Here is a 13,837-nt window from a genome sequence, read left to right as displayed (position 1 = left end):
ATTTGCTGCCCCTTGCTCCTGCCTTGCCACTATCTCTCTCTCACACACACACACACGTGAGTATATGGAGGGGAGGGGGGGTGTGTGAACTGATTTACGTCACCTGAAGCATATGTTAATACCAGGTCTGAACGGGGCCTTTAGATTCGACTTTCTGTCAGAACCATCAATTTAATAGACGTCACATGAAACCCTTTTAAACCTCGCTGGCCACTTTTGCTCTACTTTCTGATATGTGACTCAAATATGAATCAGTAAATCTAAAATGAAAAACTCTGCCTAATTGACAAACCCAATTAACAGGCAGTTGGAAACTGATTTAACTGCAGTTTTATTGTTTACCTCCTGTTTACTCTGTGTGGACCAGCTTATAGCTCACCACAGCAGGGGTCAATCTGCTCACCATGTCGTCCTGTCAAGTGTGTAAATCCCTCTTTACGGCGCCCGCGAGGCTTTTTAGTAAATTACATTAAAATCGGCCACAAGTGAGTTGCTATGGAAACCTTATCAGACAGAGCCGAGACGTGCGCCCGTGTTTAAGTAGAACGATGCCACATTGTGTGAGCATATGTAAAAGAACCATATGACGTCGCTCCCGTATACACTCAGATGTTTGTGTGTCGCTGAAGTGACACACACCACACACACACACACACACACACACACACACACACACACACACACACACACACACCAGACACCATATGGTTGTGTTCACATACTCTTCTGACATCTACTGTACAACATCTTATGTAGCTCAAACTCACAAACAAGTCTTTGAGCTAAACCAATGATTTCTCCCTCGTTGGACATTTTGTATAAGTTGAGGTACAAGAACAGACACACTTCAACAATAAGCAGCTTTGAATGGACAGCAGCAGTATGACGTGATATTATTATTATTAGTTAACATGGTTCACTTTGTGTGTGTGTGTGTGTGTGTGTGCATATCGTCTTTGTGTATTTTTCAGGTCAGTGGATCTGTCTGTGTGTCTGTGAGTCTTGTGTTTTCTGACTTTTCCGTTTTTTATGATTGATGCAGTGTTCACCTCAGGCATTATCTGTCTGCCTCTCTCTCTTTCACTCCTTCTCTCTCTCACTCTTTATCTCCCTCAGTCTCTCTTCGTCCGTCAGGGTTACTTGAGGACAGTGTGAGGTGGTTTCACTGCTGATGGGTTTGCTTACTGCAGACCACCACAGCACCATCTAATGTATTACACCTGCAATGGGAAGTGAAGGGGAAAATTCACACACACACACACACACATACTTATGCGCAGTGTGTGTGTTTGTGTGTGTGTGTGTGTGTGTGTGTGTGTGTGTGTGTGTGTGTGTGGTTTTGGTTTCTTCAAGCTCTGCTGCAACAAAATAGACACACACTCACAATACAGAATACATTACTTAATGTTTTTGAATTTAACTGAAATTCTTCTTGACTGGTTTCTTATTTTTGCAGTGGAGCAGCACTCGACTTCACCTCACTGCTGCCTTTCCCAGTGGCAGGAAAACATTTATTTAATTTTTTCATTAGAATAATTTATAAGTATGCGCCTGTATTTGGGATTTGGGGGGTTGTTGTTGCACAAACAAAAATCTAAGACATAAAAAAGTTAGATAGAGATATAAACCAAAAGGATGAAAAGAGTTTACTGAGTTGAGGTAGTAGCCCAAGAATGCATGGAAATGGTACTTTCTGCATTGGTATGAATGAGAGCTGATAGATGAGTAATATTGTGATTAAGTCTTAACACAACCACTCGTGAAATTTCTGTGATCATGAAGACATTTATTTTCCAGACAAGAGAAGGCAAGGAATGTATTTCATTCTCAGGATAAGCAGGATATTTTACAACCTGCAATTTTGCAGCAATGGAAATCAGAAACAAAACCAGGAAGTGAACACATTTTACTGTAAAGATATGGGCCTTATGGGCCACAGTCCTGTGCAATGCTGTGATGTATTTTTATAATTAATTTATCCATTATTTTTGCTCCAGTTGTTTAATTGCATTTTCTTCTTTTCTGCAGATCAATGTGCGCGTCACCACCATGGACGCTGAGCTGGAGTTTGCCATCCAGCCCAACACCACAGGCAAACAGCTCTTCGACCAGGTAACGCATACATGCACACACACGTCAATCACATTCGGTCTTGTGAATTCCACGTCACTATTGGCCGCTGCCCACAGCGCTCACTCGCTCCTACCAATGGAGTTTGAGCATGTGCATGACTGTGAGCAACATGATGTTCAAGAAACAGCCTCCGGTGTCATCAGGGTTTTCTGAATGTTACATATAAAACCTTTCAAACTTGGTATTTGAACGTGAACTCTGCGACCTGCGGGAAGAATCACGTTGTTTGTTATTCTAATGAAAAGTAATACTGTGTGTGTGTGTGTGTGTGTGTGTGTGTGTGTGTGTGCCAGTGGGTGCCTGGATGGGTCTGGGTTGGTACTGGTTCTGTACAGAGATGACACACAAAGCAGTCTTTGTCTAACTTGGGGCTTTTAGGAGACTGTGTGTGTGTGTGTGTGTGTGTGTGTGTGTGTGTGTGTGTGTGTGTGTGTGTGTGTGCACTTTCTGCTCAGTAAAGTGCTGTTTTCAGAGTTGTTTCATGTCAGGCAGTAAAGGTTTGTTAAGGTTGTGGTGATGTCAGGGAGGAGGCAGCATTAAGGGCTGATCAGGCTACATCCACTCAGGTTATGTTCTAGTCTTTTTTAGTTGGTTGGTTTGTTTGCCAGCAGGATTACACAAATGCTACTCAGCAGATTTCCAGGAAACTTGGTGGAAGGATGGGAAGGATGGTTAGATTTTAGGAAAAATTCATTGATCTTGATGAAAATAAATCAGGCATATTTAGGGAACTGATACTGAGTTTGTGAAATTTGGTGCAGCTTGAATTCAAGGAGACTGTTGGGCCTCGGTGTCGCTCTATTGACCTCCATTCTCTTACTGTTTTTGCTCTTTAGTCTGCGTTATACTTTGAGATCAAATCACAAGTGTTGCCATGTGAATTCTAGAATGCTCTATCATGACTTTATTAATAGAGCACACACACACACACACACACACACACACACACACACACACACACACACACACACACACACACACACACACACACACACACACACACACACACCTTCTGACTTCTTCCCTCTCTCTCTGTGTTACTCTCATACGTATCTTCTTTCCATCTTTGAAACACACACACACACACACACACACACACACACACACACACACACACACACACACACACACACACACACACACACACACACACACACACACACACACACACACACACAAGAGCGGCTGGCTCACCAGATCTGAATGTTTCAGCTTTCTGTGTCCGTGTGTAGTCATAGCAACCAGCTGTCAAAGGTCCAGTGTTGTAAGCGCACACACACACTTGAATCTGATGATGATGGTTATTTCCCTGTATATGTTTATTATATACACATTATTTATATGGATATTACTGTGTTTGTGTGTTCATCATATATAAATCCATCAGTTATCTCTCCTCCATTTTCTGTCCAATATCTAGTTGTAGATTTTCCTCCTTGTACTTGACAGAGTTGGTAACACAAGGTAAAATGTAAATAATTTGATGTAGATTTAAGGATTCAGAGGTTCACTGTTTAGAGATGTCCTGAATAAAATATCCCAATAAGTCAATTAATTAGTCAATTGATTAGTTAATTCAAGTCACAGGTTCCAGCTTTTGATATATAAGGATTCGCTTAGTTTTTTCAGATCTGTAAGTTTTGGTTTGAGACTGTACCTGTCCCTTTGTGGCCCAGTGAACCAGAGCTAAACAATAATTCATCTTTCAATGATGATAATAGATCATAATCATCATAATCTGGTCAAACCTCCTGACTGTACTTAAAGAGAATGGAGCGGAGACAGAAGGTGAAAAGTGAGTGAGCAAACAGGTGTAGCTGTAATGACAGACCTCAGTGGACACTGTGAAGGTTCACGTGTCCATCGAGAGCTAAAAATAGATGCAGATAAAATAGATCCTCGCTCTCTTTGAAAAACACTCTTGTGTCAGAATGACGTCCGGCATGAAAGTAAAGCACGTGACTGGGTTCTATTGAAGTTATGTGACACAAACAATAAAGAAGTGATACACAAAGGAGGGGGATTCACCGTCTTTACTAAATCAGGAAAAAGAACATTCAATTTCTAGGCATCATTTTTTCAAGCGATGTTGTGGCATTGGCCTGTAACCATGGTGATAGCAAAATTAGACACGTGACTAAATTATAATCTGATCAGCATCAATTTGCAATATAACCTAAATATGCACATGCTCTGTACTATAGACTGGATATAAAGATGGACGACATTACAGCTCACCTAAACGTCTTGATCGCCCCCTGGTGGCTGGCTGCAGTACAGTCTCAAACCCTGGCTCCTCCATGTTAGCAGATGGCACATGGATCAAACTAAAAAGTCAAAGTACACGACGGGACCTCGATTCCTAGGCTCCATCCTGCGATCGCTACTGCTCACGAGATGCCAGCATTTTTATATCTGAGATAATTTGGCTTAATTTTTGGAACGCAGGAGGAAGCAGCGAAGAGTCGTCCATCTTTATGTACAGCTCTGTACTGTTATCATTTAACCGTCATGCGTCGAGGTTACAATCAACAAATCGCACGTCCAGGAGTGAACGGCGAGCTTGTGTGTCACGTAAGAAGCAGCGACCTGAAAGCTGTTTTAATTCTAAATGGTGCAAATTCACATGAATGAAGAGAGGGCTCCATTGAAGCTGCAGAGCTAAATATGAACACACACACACACACACACAGGCACACACAGGGCGGCAGGATTACACAGGTTAGTTTGATTAAAAAGCTTTCCTATCTCACTAAGACCTTTTATCATCGTGTGTGTGTGTGTGTGTCCTCTCTGATGGATCATAATCACACACACCTTTAAACATGTCTGTATGAACCAGTGTTTTCATTATACAAGATGAAAACGCTGGTTCATACTGGTTGTCTCTATTCAGTGGTGAAAGCTGGATTCTTCCGCCTCTTTAATGTGGCCTGTTTTTCCTCCCCTCTCTTCTTCCACTCATTATTCCCTCTCTCTGTCATGCCGACATTCCCAAACCATTAATTCTCCTTTAATCTGCATGCTGCGCTCTCAGCATCCGCAGAGCTGCCTCTTCATACTGCATCCCCAGCCCCTCTGTGTGTAGGAGTTTGTGTGTGTTGTTTCCATTGCTATGGTGCGTTTAGGATGGGTGTTTTTCCATGTGATTACGCCTGTGATTATTTGATACTCAGTGTGTTTATATGAGCATGTCTGTGTGTGACAGAGAGTTAATTACATGGTGGTGAGTGCCGTCGTATTGACCGTGTAAATCACATTATAGTCGCAGTAAGTGTCCCCTCAGGGACCGGCGCTCCCCCGCACTCTCTATAAATGTGTGAAGGGGTCGATAGTTTGCAAGTGACAAAGCACGTGAGCACGCTGGAGAGAGAAGGGAGGTGGAACGAGAAGAGGAAGCAAAATAGATGAAGGAAAAAAGAGGAAGGAAAGAAAATACAGATATTGGCTGAAGATTTTTATTGCCAGGAGGTTATGTTTTTATTTAATGTGGTTTTTTTTGTAGCTGGCAGGATTAGGCACAAAATACTCAACCGATTTCCATGAAATTTTGTAGAGAGGTTGGGTATAACCCAAAGAGGATGCTGATAAACTTTGGAGCAGATCTAGATAAATTGGTGGGTTCAGGAACTTTTCATTTCACTGTCTTTGACATGGCGATATAAGGCTTTGGCCCTGGTGGAGGTAAACACTCTTCAAGTGCCCTTCTAGTTAGAGAACAGTTTTACAGGCGATGGAAGCAGATCTGCTGCAACTTATGATGATATTTTAGAAGAGGACCCCAACTTTTTTGCAAAATTTTGATCAACACAATCTCATGGAGATCCTTGTATGATTATAAATCTAAATTTAGATTTGTTTTCCTTCCAGGATATTCAATTCAATTCATTTTTATTTGTATAGCTCCAAATCTTAGTATACATTATCTCAAGGCACTATACATAGATATATACAATATACAGAGATAGGAGTCATTTTGAACAACAACAAAAATAAAAAATAAATATTAATTATAATTAATATGATTAATAATGTCATCATCAATGTTAAATCATCCGCATTAAGGAATGTTTCTGGAAAGATTCATGACAATAATGAGAAATGCCAATTCCAGAAAATGTATTCTACTCATGTCTGATTTGTTCTAGCTTCTAACACTGTTCCTTATTTTACTTTTAAATTTAATTTGATCTACTTTTTAATTTTGATACCTGAATGATATGATGTGTTATGAGTGGATTGTTGTTTTTCAATTCTTATTTTTTAGTCTTCATTTTTATTGGGTACTTAATATTGAGTGTAATAAAGATGCTATGGGTAATATTTGTAGGAGATATGAGTTAAAATTTATGTATTGCTATTGCATTAAGTTGTTTAAAACGTCTAGTGAAGGCATTTTCTCGTTTTATCAGTGACCTGTGTACAAAGCAAGGTCAATAAACATATATTTAAAAAAAAAATTGGACTTATCAAAAAACATTTTTCTCATAGGACCTTTTTACATAAGCTTGATTAACGGACAGTTTTCAGCGACGTTTTCTTCCTGTGAAACTGTTAAAAACAAAACGACGTCTGTGATTTCAGGTGGTGAAGACGGTGGGTTTGAGGGAGGTCTGGTTCTTCGGCCTCCAGTACACAGACAGTAAAGGTTACGTGACGTGGCTCAAACTCAACAAAAAGGTGAGAGACCCTGAACCCAATCGATCAAACCCCTTCGAGCTGATCAGGAGCTGTGATCTCATATCTGTCACTTTTTATATCTTTATTTTGTTCATTAATTTCCACAACTTGAAAACACAAACATTATTAAAGTTTAAAGGATTTTAAATATCAAACATTCATCCTCTTGTGGAGTCCGTCAGACTTTATCATGCTGGAAAGCCTTAGAAGTGAACTTGTATATATAATCTCACTTTAATATTCTGTTTGCTTAAGGAAATAGCCTTAATGAATATTGCAGAACGTTTATGGAAACGTCTCTTTAATCATGTTTAAATGAAGCCACAGAGGCTGTTTTCCTCAGGACTTGACACGTCACATGTTTGCATTGGACCACAAAGACGTGTGAAGGCACAGGGTGAAGGGTAAAGCATGAAATGACGTGTGTGGGTGTGTTTTCTCTCAGGTGACCCAGCAGGATGTGAAGAAGGAGAATCCGCTACAGTTCAAGTTCAGAGCAAAGTTCTTCCCAGAGGATGTTTCCGAGGAGCTGATCCAGGAGATCACACAGAAGCTCTTCTTCCTGCAGGTACCGTACGACTGCTCATCCAAGACACTGTAAACTGATACTAGCACAGCATTGACTTGCTCTATTAATTGATGTTCTTCAGTGATACAGGTATAGATAAAGATAGAGAAAAAACCCAAATGATAACTCAACCGTCATTCTTGTGTTAGTGAGGCAGGAACAACTAGAATTATCATCCTGTCGTTGTATGATCCTGCCAACGAGTGTCGATTCTATATACATACATATTTTTCCTTTAACCCCCGAAATCTAATCCATTTATCATCGACTCTGACAACTGGTCAAAATTTGAGAAGAAATTCCCAAACACAGATTTGAGATATCATGTTCGAGAGGCCAACAGGACCTTGATCTAAATCTATTCAGTTAAACTGTGAGTCAAAGTGAACGTCTGTACCAAATTTGAAAGGATTCCCTGGAGGAGATAACGCAGTCTCGCAACAAAAATGTGCATCGTGAAGTCCCAGTGACCTTGACCTTTGACCACCAAAATCAAATCTCATCATCCTTGACTCCAATGGAACATTTGTACCAAATTTGAAGAGATTCCCTCAAGGCGTTATTGAGATAAAGTGTTCACAATAATAGGACAAACCAAAAATAAAATACCTCTGGGAACCGGCGGCAAACCGGCATGGAGGCATAAAAACAATTCAAGAATATGAATATGTTAGGCTAAAATGACTAATGTTTGCAGCATGTGATTCACTTTGTTTTTCTATAAATGGCTTTGGCTGTCTTGTATCATTTCATCCACACCAACTGGGAACTTCCCCTTCTTTTCCAGAGTGCAGGAGTGTCTCCGCCCCATGCTGCTTTGTGTAGTTGTTTCTCTTAGAGTGTGTCAAGTTATTAAAAATGGCTCTAATTTATACAAAACATTTGCTCATTTCAAACGGTAGTTTTAGGCAAACTTCTGTAAGTGCTTAAGGAACGACTGGGAAAGTTGACCTCTTCTGACGGAAAAACAGTAAAATAATTTGTCCTCAAAAGTATAAGCTTGTGTAAAATTGATTGACAAATTTGTTGTCGCCTCTCCTTTTGTTCTCTGACTACTCGCCTCTGGACTGATAGACTGTCAGATGGATTCACTGCTGCTCTAAATATATAGACTTTGAAATGTAGGTTGACCGAGCATCTCAATCCTCTCTGCTGGGAGACCTCCTGTGGTTCTAACCATACGCTACGACTGACTGAATGTGTGTTTGCTTGTGTGTGTATCCTCCCTGCAGGTGAAGGAGGCCATTTTAAACGATGAGAACTACTGTCCGCCGGAGACGGCCGTGCTGCTGGCCTCCTACGCTGTCCAGGCCAAGTACGGAGATTACAACAAAGATGTTCACAAGCCGGGCTACCTGGCCTCCGACCGGCTACTGCCACAACGGTACAGTGTATACACAGTACTCATAGTAGTTAGAATAAAAGTGATATCGTACACAAATAGTAAAAGTGTGTTCATGTGTCTCGTAGAGTTCTGGAGCAACACAAGCTGACAAAGGAACAGTGGGAGGACAGAATACAGACCTGGCATGAGGAACACAGAAGCATGCTCAGGTCAGAGAAACAACTGTACTATCAGTCGAGTTTTTAAGACTTTGGCTACAGAATCCTCAGGTCCATGTTTTTGACTTTTAGTATCTGTGCGTGTGTGCAGGGAGGACGCCATGATGGAGTATCTGAAGATCGCTCAGGACCTGGAGATGTATGGTGTCAACTACTTTGAAATAAAAAACAAGAAGGGCACGGAGCTGTGGCTCGGGGTCGACGCGCTGGGGCTAAACATCTATGAGCATGAAGACAAGTAATCAAAACACAAAAACACACAAATGTGAATTTGATCTGATGGGTACAGTCGAGTTTCATGATTCCTTCCTTACGTGATAAACCTAAGGTTGTGAGATGATACACATCACTTTACTCAACTATTTGATTTTCTTATAGTTTTACTCTTTCAGGCCCCACCCATCATTATTTCCTGCTCACAACTCACTGACATGCATTGTGTGACGAGGCCCCCTGCAATCACTGGTTTAGCTGATGTGATCATAACCGAAGCTGAAAAGTTATATCAAAGAGGAAGTAAATGAAACCACAAGAGAAGTTCCTGCCGATGACGTCAACACCCACTCACAGAGTTTATTTTAGGTTCTCTGACACAGTTATTACTGAGAGGTGATAAATGGGGCTATGTATAGATTAATTCATTGTTAAAAGGGTCAACATGCCATAAATCCATATTTAAAACTCACTGTCTGATACAATAAACGTTTGATCCCCTGCATCTTCAAATATGGCACAAACATTAAAGTTAAAATGTTTGCATCAAAGTCAGGAGAATATTGGGAAAAGCTTTTCTGCAGCTAGTCTGGTACCAAAGGGCAGAATGTCTATCTCAGCTAAATTATATCTGGTGAAAAATAATGAAATCTAGATTTTTCCTTCTCCCTCATGGATTTGTTTGACAACAGTGCCCCCTTTTGGTGTTGAGCAGCATAGCAGATGAAGAACATGGAACACACGGGCTTTTTTCTCACACCTAAAACTTTTTTTGACACTTTCAAAGCATGCACATATCTTTAAAATTTGAAATGAAAGTATCTTTTTTTATTTACTTACTTACAAAATCTCCTCAGGTTGTCGCCAAAGATCGGCTTCCCCTGGAGCGAGATCAGAAACATCTCCTTCAACGACAAGAAGTTTGTCATTAAGCCCATTGATAAGAAAGCTCCAGTAAGTGATGGAACAACTTTTGATCGGCTGTCATATTTTGAGATTAGATTTCAATTTTTGAACAGATTTTCTGTGTCTTCTTCAGGATTTTGTGTTTTACGCCCCTCGGTTGCGCATCAACAAGCGCATCCTGGCGTTATGTATGGGAAACCATGAGCTGTACATGAGGAGGAGGAAGCCCGACACCATCGAGGTGCAGCAGATGAAGGCTCAGGCCCGAGAGGAGAAACACCACAAACAGATGGAGAGGTACGAGCACATGCTGCTTCTCATCTTTCATTTATTCCTGTTGGAAATCCGAGTGTGTAAAGTGTTCATTTTCATGTTTTGCCTATTGTTTATGGGATTCATGTTCACACTGAGTCAACGAACAAATAAAAGTTTGGAGTGGAAATTCATTGAAAAACTTTGTGTGAGCAATAGGGGGCAGTGCTGCATTAAAGAAAATCCTGCTCCACTTCTGTAGATCTGAGTCTGTAGCACGCTTTGATTGTTTTTAAACGTCTGTGGGGAAACTGCTGCATTCATTTCTGTATTGTTTGTGTGAACTGTGTGTGTGTGTGTGTGTGTGTGTGTGTGTGTGTTGTTGTTTTCTCATATTTACTTGTGAAGCACTTTATAACATCTAACATCCCTCTTCGATGCAACTGCATTCTGAATTAAATCCATCACTCCATCCATAAAAAAATGACAAATGCAATGCATTACAATATACTGTACCAAACAATGCATGCTTATATTACTGATTCAAGTGTCCATAAATGTGGGGAGGATGAAGTAGATAGAAAGGCAAAACTAAATTATGTCGTAAAAAACAAATATTTTCTGGTTTACATGCTCACACACTACAGTGAGAAATTAGATTAACCAGGAAATTAAAATATAACGGCTAACATCACTTCAATAACATTTCCTCTTGAGTCTTCTGATGGTTCACTAAGGTCGACTGATAAGTGACTGGCTGGGCGTGATGGCTGATTTCTGTGTTTTTTGCCGACTCAGAGCGCAGCTGGAGAACGAGAAGAAGAAGCGAGAGCACGCGGAGAAGGAAAAGGAGCGAATAGAGAGAGAGAAGGAGGAGCTGATCCAGAGGCTGAGGCAGATCGAGGAGCAGACACACAGAGCTCAGAAAGGTACGACACGACGCATGTGCAGGAGGAGAGTGCATGCACTTCCCTCAGCCGGCCTCTATCCACAGGCTATAAAAGAGTCACTCTAATGTGTCTGAAACTGTCAAGCGTTGAACTTTTGATGTTTTATCAGATCATAGTTTCCTTCACTTCTGGTGAGGACTCAAATGTCCGGGTCAGTTGCTCCAGACAATTCTGCAACTTTTCCTGCCGCCAGCCCCTTGTAAAATGTCTGGAAACTGTCTGAGTGAGTCTATGTGAGAATACAGCAGGAAAATGTCAATGGCAGGACAATTGTCAGTGAGCGATTGTTGGCGTGTTGATGGCGTTTCTAAAACGGGATGAACGGGAAGAATAAATATCTCCCAGGATGAAAAAGAGGTGCAATACACAGAGGATGTAGCTGAAGACGTTAACTTGGAAAGACAATGACAATCAAGAGCTTTCAGAGATAAGGGCCGATGGTGGCGTCAATGTGATTTAAACACAATCATACGTTATTGTCAGTATTGTGTCTGTTGCATGTTAGAAACATCATCAACACGTGGGTTATGAACTTTCCAGAAATTTCTTGTTGTATTCTCACATTTACTCCTGCTCACATTCTCCGTGCATTTTACCAGGGGGTTTATAGGAAAAGTTAAGGAAATATATCCAGAGCTTGGACATTTGCTTTCTCACATACAGCCCCTCTGGAAAAATTTTAAGAAAATATTCAGACTTCAGTGCATGTCTGAAAGCACCTTTACCGTGAGGTGACCAAAGGTTCAAATAATGAGGTAACCTTAATCTAATATAAATGTGATTTAGGATTAAAGTTAATCCCTGAGAGACAAAAGCTCTTTTGTAGTTCCACAACAATGTCGGCTCATCTCTGATCATCTGCTTTAAGAACATCTCGTTCACTCAAATGTGGTCTGAGATCATTCAATTGTAAAACTCTTGTGTAACTTAATGATTATTCAGAGAAGATGTAACATTTTAACCATGACTTTACTTGCATTTGTCCCAATCACACGGTCACAATGGTTGTGAATGGTATGCAGCTCATATTGTTGTGTGTGCAGAGCTGGAGGATCAGACTCGCAAAGCACTTGAGTTGGAGCAGGAGCGGAAGCGAGCGAAGGAGGAGGCCGAGCGTTTGGAGAGGGAGAGGCAGGCGGCGGAGGAGGCCAAGGCGTCGTTGGCTCAGCAGGCGGCCGACCAGATGAAGAACCACGAACAACTGGTACCTGCGTCTCCAACAGTTACTCATTTTGTTTCAGTGTTTTTGTCCAAGTTAAAATTACTTTTATATCAGGTGACAAAAGCTAAAATGTACCTTTAAATTCCTTTAAAACCTTTATTCCCATGTTTCTGTAATCCTTGTTTTTCTACCTTCATAACAAACTTAACACATCGGAAAGTGTTTTATTATATTGACAATATATGACATTAATGACCAGCAGCATTATGTTTGATTCACTGATGTTCGCACAGTGACTTGTTCAAATCATAAAACAAGAGTGAAAAGAATTTGCTGATTCTACCTGTGTCATATTAGTGTAAATTGTTTGTACATTTGGGTTTTTAGATGAACTTTTATTTTCAACAGGCTGCTGAACTTGCGGAGTTCACTGCTAAAATTGCTCTGCTTGAGGAGGCAAAGAGGAAAAAAGAAGAGGAAGCAACAGAGTGGCAACACAAAGTAGGGTTATCCCTGTGTGTGTGTGTGTGTGTGTGTGTGTGTGTGGGTGGGTGTTTTATTCTCTTTTTATTATTGAATACAATGGTGTGTGTGTTGGGCCTGTGTGGGGTCTTGTTTGTTGCCGTTTCACCAGTGACACCTTTCCGACCATTGAGACTCTTATTCTTTGTCAACAGTGATTTAGACAACAGAACAGAGGAAACCGGACATTCCAGTTACTTAGAAAAAAGGAAGAGTGCAGATTAACCATTGTTTTTTATTATTTTACTATCATGAGGATCAGCAGTGTTCTCGGCCAGTTACTATTTCCCACAATCTGAGCATTTACCACCACCTGTTATTTTGGGCCAACACTATCCTGTTAGTGTACAATTACTGTTAAAGAAAATGTTAGCTTCAATATATATTTATTATTTTATTATAGTATACTATTTATATATATATATATATATAAATAAACATTTTTGAACATAGGGCTAGATGAAGAACATCCCTTGATACAAAGGTTTTACCTCAATTAAATCATTTTTAAACTAAATTTCAAGAAAAAAATGATAAATTCCATTTTATTCTTGTCTTAAAGAGTTAAAAAAGTGTATATGTTTCTATGTAAAATGTTTGTGCATCTGTCCGTGTTCATATCTGTACAAGTCTGTGTCTGTTTCTCTCTGTGAATAAGCACATGTGTTGTTTCCAGGCTCTATCAGCACAAGAAGACCTGGAAAAGACCCGGGAGGAGCTGAAGACAGCCATGACGTCTCCACCGGCGCCAGAGCACGACGAACAGGACGAAACCAACGCCGAGGCGAGCGCCGAGCTGCTCAGCGACGGCGTCACCAGCCACCGCAGCGAGGAGGAACGCATCACTGAGGCGCAGAAGAACGAACGTGTCAAGAAACAGCTACAGGT

General features: G+C 40.7%; 1 protein-coding gene across 3 annotated transcripts in view; it reads left to right on the top strand.

Annotated features, from left to right (window-relative positions):
• The window catches only part of LOC118119664 (radixin), a 32,383-nt gene that overhangs the window by 15,821 nt on the left and 2,725 nt on the right, over window positions 1-13,837 (top strand). For all 3 annotated transcript variants that reach the window (XM_035173790.2, XM_035173791.2, XM_035173792.2), the window contains exons 3-14: window positions 2,029-2,112; window positions 6,718-6,813; window positions 7,259-7,381; window positions 8,614-8,765; window positions 8,852-8,935; window positions 9,036-9,182; window positions 10,015-10,111; window positions 10,197-10,360; window positions 11,114-11,244; window positions 12,309-12,469; window positions 12,836-12,928; window positions 13,626-13,835. In XM_035173790.2, the coding sequence (XP_035029681.1) occupies window positions 2,029-2,112; window positions 6,718-6,813; window positions 7,259-7,381; window positions 8,614-8,765; window positions 8,852-8,935; window positions 9,036-9,182; window positions 10,015-10,111; window positions 10,197-10,360; window positions 11,114-11,244; window positions 12,309-12,469; window positions 12,836-12,928; window positions 13,626-13,835 (1,542 nt within the window). The remainder of the gene's footprint in view (window positions 1-2,028; window positions 2,113-6,717; window positions 6,814-7,258; window positions 7,382-8,613; window positions 8,766-8,851; window positions 8,936-9,035; window positions 9,183-10,014; window positions 10,112-10,196; window positions 10,361-11,113; window positions 11,245-12,308; window positions 12,470-12,835; window positions 12,929-13,625; window positions 13,836-13,837) is intronic.

Source organism: Hippoglossus stenolepis, chromosome 13 (assembly GCF_022539355.2).
Source record: "Hippoglossus stenolepis isolate QCI-W04-F060 chromosome 13, HSTE1.2, whole genome shotgun sequence".
Lineage (NCBI taxonomy): Eukaryota > Metazoa > Chordata > Actinopteri > Pleuronectiformes > Pleuronectidae > Hippoglossus > Hippoglossus stenolepis.
This window is presented reverse-complemented; position numbering and strand designations above follow the sequence as displayed.